The sequence below is a fragment of the Sus scrofa genome, chromosome 13 (assembly GCF_054392235.1).
Source record: "Sus scrofa isolate SSC_HxYL_T2T_F1_AM1 chromosome 13, Sscrofa_HxYL_maternal_Yorkshire_Landrace_v2.0, whole genome shotgun sequence".
NCBI classification, from domain to species: Eukaryota; Metazoa; Chordata; class Mammalia; order Artiodactyla; family Suidae; genus Sus; species Sus scrofa.
The window spans coordinates 141,112,176-141,131,233 of record NC_139395.1 but is presented as its reverse complement, the minus strand read 5'-3'; the positions used below and the strand labels follow the sequence as shown (position 1 = coordinate 141,131,233).

At 36.5% G+C, this 19,058-nt stretch overlaps 1 protein-coding gene across 12 annotated transcripts in view; it reads right to left on the bottom strand.

The window, feature by feature from the left end:
- The window catches only part of LPP (LIM domain containing preferred translocation partner in lipoma), a 693,621-nt gene that overhangs the window by 97,970 nt on the left and 576,593 nt on the right, over nucleotides 1-19,058 (bottom strand). For all 12 annotated transcript variants that reach the window (XM_021071248.2, XM_021071246.2, XM_084990684.1 and 9 more), the window contains one exon: nucleotides 18,667-18,836. In XM_021071248.2, coding sequence (XP_020926907.2) covers nucleotides 18,667-18,836 — 170 coding nt within the window. The remainder of the gene's footprint in view (nucleotides 1-18,666; nucleotides 18,837-19,058) is intronic.

Below are 19,058 nucleotides of genomic sequence, written 5' to 3'. Positions count from 1 at the left end.
TAAGCCATAGCTGCAGCAATTCCAGATCCTAAAGCCACTGTGCCACAACAGGAACTCCTAAGGCAATGGGAATTCTAAGTACTAGACTAGAAGAATGATATTAATATGCTGGACAAATCCAGAAGAAAGTGGTCAGCATGGTAAGTGGCCTTGATATCAGGGCAATGTGTGGGTGGAGGATTTAGCCTGAAGAAGAAAACTTCTTCAAATACTTAAAAGGCTTTCAAATGGAAGACAACTACTAGCTGTCTTCTTTGTGGACAAATGAGTAGATGTTTTAAGGAAACAGACTTCCATCCAAAACAAGAAATAACTTTATAACCTCTACAGAGTTCAACAAAGGAATGCCTTGAGAGCTAATAAATTTCCCATCACTGGAAATATGCTTATTTAAAAGAATAAAATGGTAAATCCAGTGCAAAACAACTTTGCAAAGTCCACGGCAAAAAGACTTCTTTTGAAAAGTAAGTAAGCACGCCTGTTCCTTTATAGATTGTTCACTTGTCTAACTGGCACAGAATGAAAGTAGACCTCCAAGACCCACCCACAGGAAGAGAACCAAACGGCACACTTAGGAGTTTGAAGGGGCCTTTCATGGCCTACTCAAGTAAGTCTCTGCCATCATCAGATCTCTGTGCTCCAGCCTACACTGATCCACAACCCTTCCTGATTTTCTGCTGTCAACTGCACTAAATGAAATAATGTCCATAAAGTCTGCTTTACAGTCTAGTTTTACTCATCAAGGGAATGTGTCTGCAATGTGCACCTTCTCCAACATCCCCATCTCCTGAGAACATTATCATCAGGTATTTTTCAGAAGGGGGGTGTGTGACAAATTACTTCAAACTGCATGAATTTCTATAAGTGCAATAACATTCCTCAGTTTTTAAAGGGCATCTTTTTTTTTTTTCTTTTAAAGTTGTCATTTGAATTTAAACTCTTTGGAAAACATGCATAATAATCTTAATGATCCCATTGAGCAGTTTAAATTCAAATTGTGGAGCATTTGAAATACCATGCTGGCAGCACTTTCCATAAATTACTCTCAAATTCAATACATCCCTACACACACACACACACACACACACACACACACACACACACACACCCTTAACCAGTATCACACTCAAAAATATTTAAATTACAGTTTCTCTTTTCTAGTCCCATTTAAATTGTTATTTGGTTGACAAATTAGTGCTGTAGCGTCTGCTTATAAATTTCCAAATTATTTTCTAGAAAATAATTTTGTGGTAGATATAAATTTTTATTTACTCTCAGGGTAAAGGGAGCTCTGTTTTGTGGTAGGGTTTCTGGCTTTGGTGTGAGTTTGTGCTTGTGTTTGTATGACACATAGGTGTGTGTCTCGGTGTTTGATAAATCAAGTTTGTGTTGATAGTGTTCACTCTGTACACTATCATTTTTAGGAAATGCTGGGAGACAGTCAGAGACAATCAAAAAGGTCACTTCTGCTAGAGAGACTTCTCACCTCGAATCTTTATAATGAGCTCCTTCCTATCTACAGTAGAATTGGACAAAATACATCTTGGAAATTTAATGATTAAAGGAACTTTTAGGTATATGAGAGAAAAGAACCTCAATTTCATTTTATTTCTAGTAACTTTGAAATTAATATTTGTTCACAAAGCTTGCCAGTAAGATTTCAGAAACCAGGAAATATACATAAATGAGCTGGAAAATATTCTGTTTATAATATATGGCCAAAATAAGGCAATACAAAATGTTGGCATTGTCCAGCAGAATTCCAAGCTTGTGCAACTGACACACTTAATCACAACTTCTCTATGAGGAAAATTTCCCCCATAATTTTGAAAATATGGATATTCTTTTCCACTGAAAAGCACTGAAATCTGTCCCCTTCATTGTAACGTTTGATACCACTCAAAATATCAATGGTATAGTAATGATTAGGTACTGGAGAATAATTAGAATTTTAAAAGGCTGATTAAAGGCTGTTCTGATGCATTAAGAGCCCTTGATAAAAGTTACAACTCAGAGAAGAGAATAGTCAAACAAGCATAATCCTAGAAACTGCAAATGTTGGGCATCAACTGGTTAAAATAGAGTATCATTACTATATTGAGTATGTTAGTACTTAGAACCTATCTCATAAAGTTGTTTATTTTCCTTTAAAATGATTTTTTAAAGGGTAATGCAAATATGGAAATTAAACTCCATTATAGCCAAGGGCCAGGAGGAAACCTCTCCAGTGTGGTGAAAGTCAGAGAGAAAAATCATCAGCATCACCATCATCAACAGATATTGACTGAATGCCGTTGGAGTATCAGGCAAGGAGCCTCAGGGGAAGCAGAGACACATGACATGGTAAGACACTTACAATCTAAATGCGGAGACAGGACTGTGACATGCTTAGATAAACAGCTACAATTTTATATGTTCCCCCTTCCCTCAAAGACCCAGTAAGCACTTAACATACTACATATTTGTCTGTTTCAATGGCTATCTCTTTCAAAAGGTGAGCTCCCCAAGGTCTCAGGGTTATATGTTTTTAAACTTTGTACCCTTAATGCCCACTACAATATTTAAAATATAGAGGGTGCTCAGGAAATAATCACCAGGTGGATAAATGGCTGAAGATCATTTAGTCAGGCAACTGAGATACCACAGTAAAAAACTGGACTCCTCTCAAGAAGATGGATATCAGAGAGCTTATTTCAGTTTCTTAGCTATATAGGTTATCTTCTCTGAGCCTCGGTTTTCTCATGTTTAATCTAGGAATAACACCTGCCTTGTGGGATTGTTGTGAACATCAAATGAAAAACAACCATAAAAGTACTTTGGGCACATGCATTTAAGTATAAGGTATTATTATGCTAAGCAATTGGTACAGGTGGTAAATGCTAAAAGGTATATAATTATCATAGCTGGAAAACAGGTAGATTATTAAGTGAAGTTGCCTAATACTATCCAATGGTAACTCAGAGAATTGTGAGTCAATGTATTCCTTCCTGAAAGTCTAATCATTCTCTTCCATGGGAAGGTAACATAAATATCTAATAAATAACTGGTTGTTTTTACCTGCACTCTGATTGGGCTTCAGTTTACCAATGTGCAAAAAGTGAGGCTTGGTTAGGGTCTTTAAGGTCCTTTCAGTATTTAAAGGCATCATTATTGACTTCCACTCAATTCTATTAGCAAAATGTATGTAAAATGTCTAAAGGTATAGTCACACTTTTTCATAACTTTTAAGTGTCCACATTTTCAGAAAAAGAAGAACTTCACCAATATGGCTTTTCCCTTGGCTAATGTTTCTTGCGGTCTCAGAACAAAAGAATTTGGCCTTTGCAATGAATCCCATTAAGATGTCATCAGAGGAAGGTAATGAGTCCAAGACCATCTTGTCACGTAAGCAGAAAAACCCATGAACCAGAAGATAATCTTTACCTCCTCTGCTCCTATACTTTCTGCAGAGTAATACACATATAATGAATGCTCAACAAATTCTTCATTGCCAACAGGCTGGCTTCTTTTCTTCCTTTTACCCCCAAAGTTGTAAAGAGGTTCAACATCGAAAATAAATGTTTAGAAATTAGAATTGTTCTTGTGTATTCTTTTCCCCTTATCATATCTGAATCTACTTTCAAGACCTATCTCAAATGCTGCATCATCTGGGAGGTCTTTCTTGATGATGGCCTCCTCCACACCCACCCTTTTCTGAGCTCTTTATCATTGCCCAAATCTCCCTCACAGACAGATTCTGCCTTATATTATACTTGTGTATGTGTCTGGTGCATCTCCTTCACCTAAGAGTCCTGTGAGACCAGGGCTTGGGTCTCATGCTGCTCCTGTCTCCCAGACATTGAACTCAGGCTTTGTATGCAAAAGGTGCTCATTTGATGGCTGTCACAATCAATCAGCAAATAGTTTACTCTTCAGTTAAAAATATTCAAGAGACACACGTTGATGCTTGCTTTTCCCAAGGCAATGGAGACAGTAATCTGCTCCATCTCCTGGAATCTCTTTTATAAAAACTCAGAAACACTCGAGCAAAACCTGACAGCACAATTTCACAAAAACAACCTTCTTCATTTTATTTTACTTTGAACTTAATTAATAGTAATGCTTAACCTGCCACCTCTTAATTACATTGGCAAGTCAGTGAGACTTATTGATCCAAGCATGAGGAGTTAATTCCAAAAGAGATTTTGACAAAAAGCACTTTATTGAAGAACACATCGTTATTCCGGCAGCTTTTCTGGAATGACCTGCAGACATTGCCTAGCCAGACACAGACCAGTCTGGCTTCCTGCCATTTGTGCCAATTTCCTAATGATCTAATAGGAATGTGCAACAACTCTCCAAAGAACCAAGCTTTTCTCTGGCCTAAAAAATGAGGTAAGACCTAGTGGGTAGAAGTGTAACCTTAAAGGAAAATGCAATAGGGCTATATACTATCTTAAACATTAATAGGACCATACTGAGAACCCACCAAAAGTCTTTAAAGGCAACATGATACTCAATACCTATTAAATATCTCAAGATATATACTCTATATTTAGAAACACAGGATATTCTTTTCTTTTTCTTTTTCTTTTTTTAGGGCCACATCTGTGGCATATGGAGATTCCCAGGGTAAGGGTTGAATAGGAGCTACAGCTGCCCGCCTACGCCGCAGCCACAGCAACATGGGATCCAAGATGCATCTGCGACCTACACCACAGCTCACAGCAACACCAGATCCTTAACCCATTGATCCAGGCCAGGGATTGAACCTGTGTCCTCATGGATGCTAGTCAGATTTGTTTCCGCTGAGTCACGATGGGAATTCCAAAAACACAGGATATTCTAATCACCACTCCATCAACCAGTACCAATACATTCACAGGCCTATAGTGAAAAGGTTTATTTTATTGCTATGGACTGAACTGGGTCCTCCACAAATTTCGTATGTTGAAGCCTGAATTCACAATGTGATGGTATTCGCAGATGAGATCTTTGGGTGACAAATAATTTTAGATGAGGTAAGAGGATGGGGTTCTCATGATGGGATTAGTGCTCTTATAAAAGCAGACACCAGAGAGCTTGCACTCTCTTGCTTTCTGTTTGTCCTGTGAGGGCACAATGAGAAGGTAACCTTCTGCAAACCAGGAAGAGAGCTCTCAAGAAAACCCACCATGCCAGCACCTTGAACTTCCAGTCTCTGAAAATATGAGAAATTTCTGTTGTTTAAACAACACTGCCCATGGTATTTTGTTATGACAACTGAGCAGACAAAGCATTCATATATATATTTTTTTAAGTACTAAATAACCCTCAGGGCAAGAGTGCTCTGGCACTATTTTGGGAGATGTGGAGTAAGGTTTGGGCATGAATAGGAAAAGAGACACAAACAAGAACAGGAAAAAAATGAGCTTGCTTCTTAAGGAGCTCACAGTCTATATACATGTGGGTGAGATATAATGTTAATCAATATAATGTTAAAACAAAGGCAAATGATTTAAAAAAAGTATAGATAAACACTCTGGGGAATTGGAGGAGGAAGTGCTTATCTTCAGCTGGAAGGACACAGGGAAGGATTCTTAAAACAGGGGAGGAGTTCCTGTCGTGGCACACTGGTTAATGAATCTGACTAGGAACCACGAGGTTGCAGGTTCGATCCCTGGCCTTGCTCAGTGGGTTAAGGATCCCACGTTGCTGTGGCCCTGGTGTAGGCCTGGGAACCTCCATATGCCACAGGAGCAGCCCTAGAAAAGGCAAAAAGGAAAAAGACAAAAGAACAAAACAAAACAAAACAACAGGGGAAACCAAACTAGGACCTGAGGGCTGTAAAAAAAAAAAAAAAAAAGCCTTGCTGATGAAAAGCCCTACCGGATGACAGGCCATCTCTTAGCTTGAATTTATTTAAGAGAAAGGTAGAGTGTAAGAGCTCAAAGCTTTGCTCTAATCCTATGCTAATTCCTCGTTTTCCAAAGCCCTTGGTTTTTTAAGCCTTGATTTTGTTAATTTGTAAAAAGGAATTGTAACAGTTCTCTTTTACCTGTCAGGGTAGAAAAAGAATGAAAACTTGGTATTAGAAGAAACTAAGATTTACCATATGACACACAGGTACAGGCCTCTTCCTCCATGAAGACTTTTGTTTAATTCCTCTTTTTTCCTCCAAATATCTCTACTTCATTCCCCTAGAGTTCTTGCCTCTGAGGCCCCTGTACATTTAATAGTATTTTGTGGGGAAATTATTTGTATATTTGTTATGCTTCTATAATAGATTTTACTTAGAGTTTTTGCCTAAACTAGAATAAAAATATAAACTTTCACTTTTTTTTAGGGATACATTTTAGAAGGCTCAGTTTTAAGTAACGTGTCCCAATGGCTTTATTTATATAAATTGCCCCAAATACCTTTTAGTATTATTCAAGAGCTTGTAAAACAAAAGTTACTTTTTTGAAAGACATTCATGATGCAAAATAATTGATATAATTCAAAAACTCATCACACCTGTATGTCTGTGATTTAGATTTCTCAGAGTTCTCAGGGCATCTACGCATTCCTGACATCCTAAACATGTCTTTCCCCCTCTCATGGCATCCTATTTTCTCATAAATGTAGGACACTGAATTATTAAATAATCTTCAAGTTAAAAAAAAATATTTTTAAGACCTGACAGTATATCAGATGCTTGTTACTATGAAACACTCAAAAAGAGCACTTGCCTTCTTGCCTTGCAATAAAGATGATGCCAGCCTTGCCTGGCATCCTCTGATTCTGCAGGGAGGTGAGCAAAAGAGAGATCCAGGAAGTAAGTTCTTTTTTTTTTTTAATTTTTTTTAAGTAAGCCTGACTAGGGGAAGGAATTACCATGTCCCCATTCAAAGTCATCAGAATATCAGAGAATTTCCACCCAAACTCCCCAGCAATTTTCATCTACAAGTTGGGCCTGTGCATTTGCCCTTGAGTGCAACAGCTCTTATGATAATTCTACAGCTGGAAGCAAGACAGCTGGCTTCACTCTCACATCCTTCTTTTCAATTTTTTACATTTACATTTCAGCAATGACTGCTGACAGGCTCCCCAAGCCAAGTTCTCTTCTCTGCTTCTTATACACACATAGAGTCCCAAATCCAAGGTACAGCAAAGGACAAAGAGTCAAAGACTCTCTTAGCAGACACTGGGATCTAAATGGAAACCCAATTCCCCTCCAGCCACCCGCCCCAAATAAATATCAAAGCAACCAGAGGCACACCCGTTGGGACAAGAACTAAGGGAAAGAAAAAAAGAATAAAATGTGATAACCCCCACCCCAATAATGGTTTCAAATTCATAAGGGAATATGCCAAAAATCTCAAATGGCTATAACACCAATTGTAGAAGGTTAAAACCTATGAGAGAGGGAGAAATAAAAGCCTTGCATGTTCAGAAAAGGCCCCATCTATTTAGGGAAGTTCCAGGAAAGCTTTTTTAAGGTTGGATGAGATAGATTTTCAAATGGTGGAGATGGAGAAAGGTACAAGGCAGACAGCAGGCTGGGCACAGAGAGAGAAGGCTAAGATAGCAATGTCTGGGAGAAGTGTCCAGTTTGGCCCAGTATTGTAAAAGGAATGTGTAGGAGAGGCGTGTGGGGTAAAAGTGAAGTGTTTCAGGACTGCTTCTTACACGAGCTGGGCTGGAGGTCTAGGCACATAGATCTCAAATCTGGGTGTGCAAAGGAACCTTCTCCAAGAGCCTTATAAACAATGCTAACTTCCTGGCTTCTTGTGCAGGAATTCTGGGGAGTAGTCCAGAATTTTGTTTTTAATGAGGACTTCAGGGTGATTCCAAAGCAGGTGGCCTCTGGCACATTTTGGGAAAACCAAGCTCCCTGAGGCTCATGACTGGTGACTGGTCCTCAGACTCTTCAAGCTCTCAAACCAGCAGTGTGCAGATAACATTCTGGAGACTGAAACATGGAAGAATAACTGTCCTTTGGGGATTCAAGCTACACAAACTTCTCTTCTGCAGGTTCTGTACATATGTTCCTGAGCCTCAGTCTATGCAGTTATTTACTGCTCAGAGCCTCCACACTTTGAGTTTTATTCAGCCCCATCAGCCTCTCTGAACCCTCACTTAGCCACTGGGGTAAGAAATACCATTTTCATTCTATTTGTGAGGAAATTTAAGCTAAAAGAAATGAAGTGAATGCAGACTAGTGTCTGAAGTTAAATTCCATATTCTTTCTCTAAAAATATTTGCTGCCTCATCTCAGGCCCCCTAAATGAAAGATTGAATATCTTACTTAGGACTCTTCCAACTTATTTTCTGGTTTATTTTTAAGATCAGTTTGAAAGCATAATCTCTCTCTCTCTCTCTCTCTCTCACACACACACACACACACACACACTCTCTCTCTCTCTCTCTCCTTTCCTCCCTCTATCTCCTCTGCCCAAATCTTTAATTCTAATCGAAAATGTATTCATTTTTCGGTTCTGAGGGTACAGTCCAGTTAAAAAGACCCTACTAATACAGATTTTGCACTGTACTGAGTAATTATCATTCCTTTATCCTTTAGGAGATATAGGATAAATATGAAAGAAAACAAGGAACAGACTCCTTCCCCATTTTCTTTCCAACCTTTTATCTATCTCTAAAGTAGGAAGTTTACTGAACCACTGCCAACAATTCACTCAACCTAATGAAGTGTATAAGTAATAGGATTAAATAATCTTAAACCATTATTACAGCGGCCTGATGCTGACATTCATCCAAACTCTGGCAAACACCAAGTGGTGAGTTCATGCTTGATTTAAAAATAAACAAACTAGGGCAGTGGGAAAGTTCTAGCATAAAGTTTCAGAGGCATGTAACCTGGAAATCTGAGACTCTCCATTCTGGTTAGGGCTGAAGCAACTTCTGTCTTATGTCTAAACTCTCCAACCAAAATTTATGCAATCCAGTATTTTCTAGGGATGTTACTCTGGGCCCTGTAGTCACATATGGTTAAACCTCTCATGTCAGTCCCAAAGAAAGCAGTTCTTTGAAGGCATCATCAAGGCTCATGGTTTCTATTCCTGCCTCTGACATTAATAAACCATATAACCTCAGGCAAATCAGTCAGCTTTCTCAGGCTTTAGGTTTTCTCAGCTATAAAATGACGTTATTGAATTTCTAAGGTTCCTCCTGGCTCTTAAAAAGCATTCTATCTCTATGACAAGAGAAAAAAGTAGAGTTTGGGATAGCAGACTGTGGCAAAAGGTATGTCTGGCTAGGTCTCTATTATTCTGGGCCATCTTCTTCCAGGTGGGAGCCTTACTACCCTTTCCAGGGAGGGCCGTATAGCCTGCAGGGATGTGGTGGGCAGTAATGAAAATCAGCAAAGGGCTAGGGGCTCTATAGGGGAAAAGGCTAAATAAAATCCATCAGCAAAGGACAGTGCAGTAACTATTCTCCCACTGAAAGTTGAGCTGTTGTATAATTACAGGGTGATGATATAAATGCCTGTTAAAGTGAGAGGTGCTTTCCAAAGCATATTCAATCCTCCAATCATTTTGCTCCTGAGTTAATTATCCCTGTAAAATTTTATAGCATTCTTCACTTAGATCATTTACCCTTTTAAAGGTTTACCTAGGTATTTTGTTTTTGTTGCTTCTTCATAAAGATTTTTTTCCCATTTTATTTTCTAAATGTAAATTTCTATTTTGATTTTGCTAGGTTACTAATAAATAATTTAGGTTTCCTTAGATTTTCTTAAATAATTATCATATAATTCATACATATTTATACACCCTAGTCTTACAATTTTGAGTGAAAAAGTCTCAGAAAAATAAGTATGATACAATACATTCATTTAAAATTAAGAAATACTATATGCAAACAACACAACATATATATTAGAGATAATATATAATAATATATATCATATATAAAGTATGATATATATAATATATATATTAGAGATAATACATAACATATACTATATATAATATATATTAGAGCTAATATATAATAATATATGATATATATTACATATTAGAGATATGCAATAAAACTGTACAGAAATGTATGTTTTATTTGTTTTTTTCTGTCTTTTCTAGGGCTGCACCTAGAACAGCACATGGAGGTTCCCAGGCTAGGGATATAATTGGAGCTGTAGCCGCCTGCCTACACCAGAGCCACAGTAACGCCAGATCTGAGCTGCATCTGTGACCCACACCACAGCTCACGGCAATGCCAGATCCTTAACCCACTGAGCGAGGCTGGGGATCGAACCTGCAACCTCATGGTTCCTAGTTGGATTCATTAACCACTGAGCCATGATGGGAACTCCCATGGATGTTAAAACAAATTTAGCATATTAGCTACCACTGTACAGGAGCCTTGAGAATGTGATTGGGGTAAGAACCTAAGAGATTTCAACTGGATTTCTAATATTTTATTTCTTAAATTGGATAATGGGTACATGGTATATCGTCTTATTATGCTTTATAACTTTGTGTCAGAAATATTATATACTTGAAATAGTATATACATAAAAGAAAAAAGTCGTATAATATATATTGTTTTTGTTTCCAAATTTCCATTACAAAGGCTAGAATGTTAAGAATAATACTAATATAATAGCAGGAATTCCGTGGATATCTAGGAAAATCTAGGAAGAGGGCTCACCATTAGTTTATTTTATCCTATTAAACTTAAATATCTTCTTTTTTTCTTCTATTTTATTTAAAGCTCATTTTAAGTTATTGCAATTATTTTCATTTTTAAAAAAGAATGTGTGATAAATTTCATTAAATGCTTTTTTGGCATCAATGGATGTTTACTAATTTTTTTAAAATTGATATTTCACTACAACTAATCATGCTAAAAGATTCCTAATAATTGTTCTAACACTGGAATCATGGAATAACCTGGATTGTTTCACTATGTGGCATTCAGTGTGCTAATATTTCAATTAAGATTTCTGCACTTATGAAAGTTCTATTAGCATAGAGTGTTCTTTGGGGGGCAACCTAGGTTAGGTATAATTAATCAGGATCAGGCTACCTTTACAAGATGATTTGGGAAGCTTATCTTCTCTTGCTAAGCTCTGAAAATTGAAATAGCACAGGAATCAGTTGTTCTTCAAAGATTTGAAAACTCCTGTTTGTAAAAGTTCTTGGTTCTTTCTCAGGTAGTAGCTCTGCATTTCATCCATGTTTATGAGGTTATTTAAGTTTTCTTCCCCTGTATTTAGATTTGCACAGAGAATAGCCTCTTTTCTATAAAATTTTAACTGTAATAATTAAATGTCCTCTACATCGATGCTGAAAGCTTCCTTTTCATTCTTAAATTTTTATAATTTTTGGTTTTCCCCTTAATTCTTGATTATCTTCACTGGATGTTCACTTTACTATGCTTTTCAAAGAATCATCTCCTGAACTTAAAAATTCTAATATTTTTCAATGCATCAAGAACTGCCTTCATTTAAACTAATCCCTTTTCCCTTTGGGTTGCTTTTGTCATTTCCAGTTTTTTAGGTTCATATATTTGCACTCTTTCTTGTTGCAATTAATGATTACCAACTTTACTTGGAATTCCACTTTGGCTGCATCTCATTCTCCTTGTCATGCAGTGTTATTACCATTACTTTCCAAGAAATTTTTTTAAACTCAAGAGTATGTTTATTGTTTATCCTTTTATGGGTTTCTTGCCTTACTGTGCTGACATGCACAACCAGTCAGCCAAAGTAGAAGCTGTCTATATTTTCCTTTTGGACTATAATATGATGCTTTTCTAAATATTCCATGATTTGGAAAGAAGATATAATCTCTTTGGTTGTATGGATTAAATCAATGATATCTAATCATATTATCCAACTTCTATAATTGGTTTGTCAGAGATTATAAGAAATATGTTAAAGTTTTATAAAGACTACGGTTTTACCATCTTCATCTCATATTTCATCAATATTTTTGTATCATATTTCAATGTAATGCTATTTAATGAAAAAAGGCTCAAGATCATTTTTCAGGAACTATGACATTTGTCAATAAAATAGTGTTCTTTGGCTTATGTGATAGTTTTGTCCTGAACTGTATTTTGTCTATTATTAATATCATAATTAATATCATAATGAGTAGGTAATTAATATTATTTTCTTTTGGTCTGAATTTGGCATTACACCTATTCCTATCTATTTTTAACTATTAGTTTTGTTGATTCATGGCTTATCATAATTTTAGTTATTCTAGATTTCCTACATACTTTTTGATTAATTTATTTGCCTGCTGGAATATTTTTGAGTCACTTTTTTTCAGAAAAGGTATGCAAGTCATATACATTCTTTTTGAGTGTTCATGGAATATTTAAAAGAAACTATTTCTGTAGGAGGCAAAGTTTGATATACTGTTACATAATAAAAGCAAGTTATTAATTAGTACAGACAGTATGATCTCATTGTGTTTGTATGTACATGTAAACATATATATAGGTATGTGGTTACATCTATAAACATATATCATATCCAGGTACACCAAAATAGAAAAAATATGTGGTAAAATGTAAACTGTTCTAATATTTAGATGGGAGAGTTATATGCCCTTTAAAAGTATTTTCTAATTTTTCTCTAGTGAGCATGTGATACTTAAAAACTGAGTTTTTTTTTAATTACTACTATAAGAAAAAAATATTCTGAGCTCATATATGGTAATAGAGAAAAAAATTAATGAGGAAAAATGAAACCTAGTAATAACAAATGAAATTTCCAATAATTTGTTGGATATGTGCAGAGTTGAACTTGAAAATCAAAGACCGGGATCAAGTCCTGGATCTGACACTCATGCTCTGTGGGACTGAGCAAGCTGATTTTTTTCTAAAACCCAAGTTATTACTATTGGAAGTAAAGGCAATAATAATTGTACCTATATTCTAAGATTTTGAGAAAGTGACCTGAGATAAACAAAAAGTGCTGTGTAAAAATTAAGGCACTAAAGAAACATTAGTTATTGCTGTGATTATTTTTAACCATAAAAATGGGCTTTTGTCTTAAAACCTGAGACATTTCGGGGAGAGCAACAAGTAAATGCTCATGGAAAGGCAGGGGCTGTGGTTTTAAGTTGGCAGAAGTTTAGCATTTTAGGCTCTGTAATACTGGAAGCCATGATTCATGTGGTCATCAATTAAAACTGTGGGACTCAAAGGCTATATAATCCCAGGGGGCTGTCAATATCCGCACATTTTTAGGAAGCTGAACTGTAGTTTCAGGGCAGCAGAATGGATCTAGTAATAAAATGCAAGTGAAAAGATCTGTTCCTTAGGCTTCGTTTTGTCTTTTTCTTTGAAAATATCAAAGCCACTATAAATGGGACCAATAATCTCCCCTCTGTCTGTTTCACAAGGTTCTAATGCGTAAGGTGCAGTAAAAGAGGCGCAGGAGCACTGTGAAATATAAGGGGCTGTACAAATGGAGGAGAAAACTATTCGTAGTAGTTAGAATGGTTAAATCTCTCAAGAGCATACTTGACAAATTTTCCTCTCTCTTGAACCATTTTTCTCTTTCCTGGGAGAGTGCTTATAGGAGGATGATGTAATTAACATTAAGAAGAAAGCGCGTGTGTGCGTGTGTGGGTGGATGGGTGGTATGTGGGAAAGAGAGAGAGAGAGGGAGAGAGAGAGAGAGAGAGAGACCCACTACTTGGGGATGAGAGAGCAGGAGGGGTATGTAATTAAGGAAAGAGGAGAGAAGTTCACCTGAATTTCTCAAGTTTAGTCTAAACTCTCAGGTCCGTTGCTAATACCCACATAAAGCACTAGCCATAACTGCTTTTAAAACATTTTATTAGGTGGAATTGAGCATATAAAAGACAACCTTCCTGCAAAGGTACAAAACCTACCTCTTAAAGTAGGTTGAAAAGTTAGAATGTTTTAACTGTAGCCATTTAGTGACACAGGGAGAAAAAAAGCTGTTAGTGTGTGAGCCACTAATGCGCAAATTCAGGAACTTTTAAGTGTTTAGTCTCATGTGAAGTTGGCCTCCTATTTCCTTAAGTCTTTTAATCACTTGGATTGTAACTGTAATAAAAATGCCTGTACCAACTTCCACTACCAGAGAGTCAGGAGCTGGATTCCATCCACTCTGAGTAAGAGCCCTGGTTTAGGGGAAGATCCTTGGCTGCCATCTCATAAACAGACTTGCTGAGCATCTCTGATGCACTGTGTCTCTAGGCCCAGACTCTTTGGCAATGCTGAGAACACAGCAATTCTTTTGTAAATCTGTACTTAGAAGCCTGTCTCATTGAGGGCAGTGGGAAGTATGGTTGCTTCCCATACCAACACAAAAATCTTAAGAAAAACATTAACCTCTTCTCATATATGTCCTCATATTCCTTCTATGACATCTATTTATTGCAGGATTTCCATAGCAACTGCAGCTATGAAATTACCCCAAACTTAGAGGATTTCTAAATTCCATCAGATTAAGCCAAAGAAAAAAAAGCAATGAAAATGTTATTAATCAGATTAAGCCCTTGTATTAGTAAATGATTTCTTCATCATGTAGAAAATATTACTCCTGTTCACTCCTTCTCTTTGAAGAATGGTTAGAAGTTAATATTTCCCTTTAATAAATGAGGATACTGGTACTCACAGATTAAATGATTTATTTCACATCATACCAGGAAAGCAAAGACTAGGACCAAGGTATGCTATTTATATCACTTTTCTTCCCAAGGAAGCTTAGTGCTCTAATTTTAATATGTTTATTTAAACAAATCCATAAGAATAATCAAAACTAAGCTTTTAAGAGATGTATCACCAAAGAAAAAAAGCATCTTAATGATTTTGCTAATTACAGAAACCCAAATTAAAAACTATTATATAATGCACCTATTCAGTTGGTTCAAAATAAATGTAAATAAACCTCTTCAATAGTGGACAGGTTATAGTTTAACATTTGGTCTCATTATTGTTGATGGTTCTCTAAAGTGAAAATATCTTTTTAAAGAAATCTAGTAAAAGCTCTTCAAATTGCCATAAATTTGGTAATATAAATCACAGAATTTATGCTAAGAAAGCAATTCAAAATAAAATTAAATAAAATTTTACTCAGTTATTTATAGGCATGTTTTTTATAATACTAAAAGATTGGAAAATATCCATTATCTGTCCAGTAGCAAATGGTTTTAAAAAGTAGTGTGTAAACTAAACATATGAAAAGCTAAAAATGGAAATTATTAACAATGAAAAGCTATATATATATATATATATATATATATATACATATATTTATATTGTCAATCAATAGAAAATACAAAAGAAAGCATGTACAAAATGATTAAAGTGAAACACAATGCCTTACTGAATCAAATTTGTTTAATCCTATGTACATGTAAGGATTAAGGATTCAAGAGGATATAGGTAAATCTGAATAATCACTGAATCAAAGATAAAGCCATAACTGGTATATTTTCTCTCCAAATTACTTAAATGTTTAATTTAAATATGATCTTCAGTTGATCAATAACCAATTGGGGCAAGAATAAATTAAATTTATGTTAGACTCGTCTCCTTTCCGAACTCAGAGCATCAAACAGGATGGTCCTTACACAGAAATAATTAACTAAGACGCTATCTTCAATATTCTGATTCCATTAATAATAATAAAAAAGGCACAGACTGAGGCCCAGGGCTTAGGTTTTCTCTGCTTTGAAAGGGATCTCTTCAGACATATTGTTTCCACTAATGGAACAGGAGGTAATTTGACTGGATGACATTGCAGGTGCTTCCTTTTCTAAGGGCTCTGGTTCAAAGGGAGATACACACAGCCCTAGGGTTCTTCTCAATACAAACTCTATCTTCAAAACAAATGTTTCATTTTATTCTTCCCGCTTCCCCAACCTCCGCACAAGAAAACCCTTTACATTTTTAGTGCGGCAGCTTATTGGACTTATAAAAGTTCAGAAGAAATTAAAATGCTAAAACATCCATCTGAGGACTTGAGGGCTGTACTGAACTCTGAAATCAATATCGAACAAGGGTTTTGGAGTAAAGCTTAACTAAATTCTGATAAGAATTAAATTACGTTTAGAGTCACCACGGATAAATCTCATTAAAGAGAAATCTTGATTAAAGTTTCTTATGAGGGAGTGAAGTCAAGAAGGATGGTAAAAATTTCCATTATTTGAATTCACCCACTTCTTCCAAGGATGTGATTAAATATGAGCCAGGTCATGTTCCTTGTCATGAACATAGTACAGTAACAGGCAACCAAAGCAGAAGGAAAATGGGTCCTAAAGAAATACCAAGATGTTACACCTGGGATGGAGACTGAAACTTAAGTCCATTATTCGAGAAACCCATAATTAGCTAGATTAAACTTTTTTTCAGTTTTACCACACACTCAGGAGAGCAAGCCAAGCATTAAAAAAAAATGGGAGAGAGGTATGTCTGAGAGGGTAAAACAATTTCCCAAGCCCAATGTATCTCACTGCACATGTAAGGCCCTCCCTTTCAGAAATGCTGAATAGGCCAGAAATCTTATCAAAATTAATCTCAGAATAACATTCATTCCACTTCCACTCCCTGAGCCAGTCAAGGATTGCTGGATTGCCTCATTTCATATTCATAGGCCTTTGGTCAAAATCCTGCAACCATCACCATTCTATATATGAGGAAACTGAGGTCAGCAAAGATCAAGTAACCTTCCCAATTTTCATGACATTTTTAGCTCATAAGAAAACTGAAGGAGGCAGCCACAGGAGCATCATTCAAATAGCAAGAATAAAAATGCAGCAAGAATAAAAATGCAGTAAAAAAAAAAGGTGGGGGAATGAAAAATAGGCACAAGAACTACAAAGCCACCTGTGGTCACTTAGTGTATGGACAAATGGCCTTAGGTGTTTCCAGAGGCTCTGCTGACATCACTGCTACAGAGCTCACTGCAATAAATAATTTCACTGTGGTCCTAGGTCATTGTGAATGACAATCCACACAGTATGTTTACAAAGGCAGGGAATTTTGTCATTTTCTTTTTCAACAAAGAAGATTTCAAAGAGTGGTATCTGAAATATTCATATTTCCTAAAAAGACAAGCTTCTGTTCACTAGACTTTCCCTGATATGTAAGTGTTCCTTCCAAATCAACAACAGACATCATTGTGTTTGGGTTTATTTTCTGGACAAGCTAAAAACTTGCAGTGTCTGCAAAACACATGGGGACTAGGAGTGTGAACAACTGAATACAGACCTAGCTCTGACACTAATGAGAGATAAGTCACTTTCCTCCTCCCTGTATCTCTGTGCTCTTACTTCTAAAGAGGGGTTAGGCAAATGATCTCAAGTTTTTGTTTCTGTTTTTTTCCAGCTCCAACATTGATGGCACTATGATGATACTATATGCAACGAAGTTGCCTTTGGCCAGGAAAATGAAATAAAATAGAACCTAAGAGATGCAAAACAATATTTAACCCTGTGCGATCTTAATCTCAAATAAATTTTATGAGATCTGTAGTACAGATTCTAGGGCTGCAATGAATAAGAGCTTTCAGGTTATTGAAAAATTCTAATAAGGCCAGAAACTTCTACAGTAAACTTGAACCTTGGGGATCTGCAAGGATATGTCCAACTCCCACTACTTTGCTCTCAAGGCTTCTCTTACCTTGATGCCTGGGCACTGAGGACCAAATCATGTTTATTTCGTGGGCTTGTAAAAAAAACACTACTTCTTCTACTAACAAGTGTTACACAGAGATATAGAATCAAGTAGAAGGATAGCAAGGGAATTTACTTTAGATTAAAAAAGTTTATGTTCATTCATCAAACAGCTATATCAGAAGACAGCTTTATGTGTAGATTTAAGTAGCCTGGCAAACAGCTAAGATAATGTCACTATGAGTATTTTTAGTTACCCAGCTATGTTATTAAAATATAGTTGAGCATTTTAAAAAAAAGAAACAATTTATTTGCTCAGTAGGCATAACTATTTATTTCCCTTTAAGGTATAGATACTATAATAGAGAGTTTCTGTAATTGCATCATTGAAAACCTGCCGGGTATAATAGGTAAGAGAAATTCTAGGTAGAAAAAAAGTATTTCAAAGGACCCAGGAGTTTGAAAGAACACTCACAAGTTCCAAGGCCCTGCAATGTTTCTCTACAAATACAGAGTGAGACCTAATAATAAGAGGTGTGACTGCTACTTGGGAAATCTTCTGATGCTTCAAGGTGCTAGCTTGTACATATACGCTGATAAACCACAGGGCGATGATTTTCTCTGCAAGCCATACACCTTTTGACCTCATATGAACCGAGGACATAGGGATAAAACTTAAGATATGCCAATTACACAGGCACATTTTTTTTTTTTTTTTTTTTTTGTCTTTTTGTCCTTTTAGGGCTGTACCTGTGGCATATGGAGGTTCCCAGGCTAGGGGTCGAATGGGAACTGTAGCCGCCGGCCTATGCACAACCAGGCAATGCCAGATCAGAGCCGTGTCTGCGACCTACACCACAGCTTGTGGCAAGGCCGGATCCTTAACCCACTGATCGAGGCCAGGGATCAAACCTGCAACCTCACAGTTCCCAGTTGGATTCGTTTCTGCTGTGCCATGATGGGAACTCCCAGGCACATATTTTGAAATCTGATCAGCAGCAAAGATCTGATGGTTACATTTGATCTGGAGTGACTGGCATTTTGCCAAAGAAGACATCTTTGTAAAGTACCCAAGGATCAAATCTGAACTTACAATGTAGCAGGGCTCGCAATAGGCTTTCTTCTCTACAGCATAGAAGGGCTGCCCTCGGAGCTTGTTGTTACAGATGATGCAGGTAAAACAATCTACGTGGAAGACCTGATCCATGGCAGTGCATCCTGTACCTTCCCCAATGACGTTTTCCCCACAGCGAGCACAGCGGCCTGAAAAAAAGAGGGACAGACTGCTAAGAACTCACCAAGTCCTGCTGTATAGTACAGGGAACTATATCTAGTCACCTGTGATGGAACATGATGGAGAATAATGTGAGAAAAAGAACATATAAATACATATATATATATATATATATATATATGAATGACTGGGTCACTTTGCTGTACAGTAGAAATTGACAGAACACTGTAAATCAACTATAATGGAAAAAA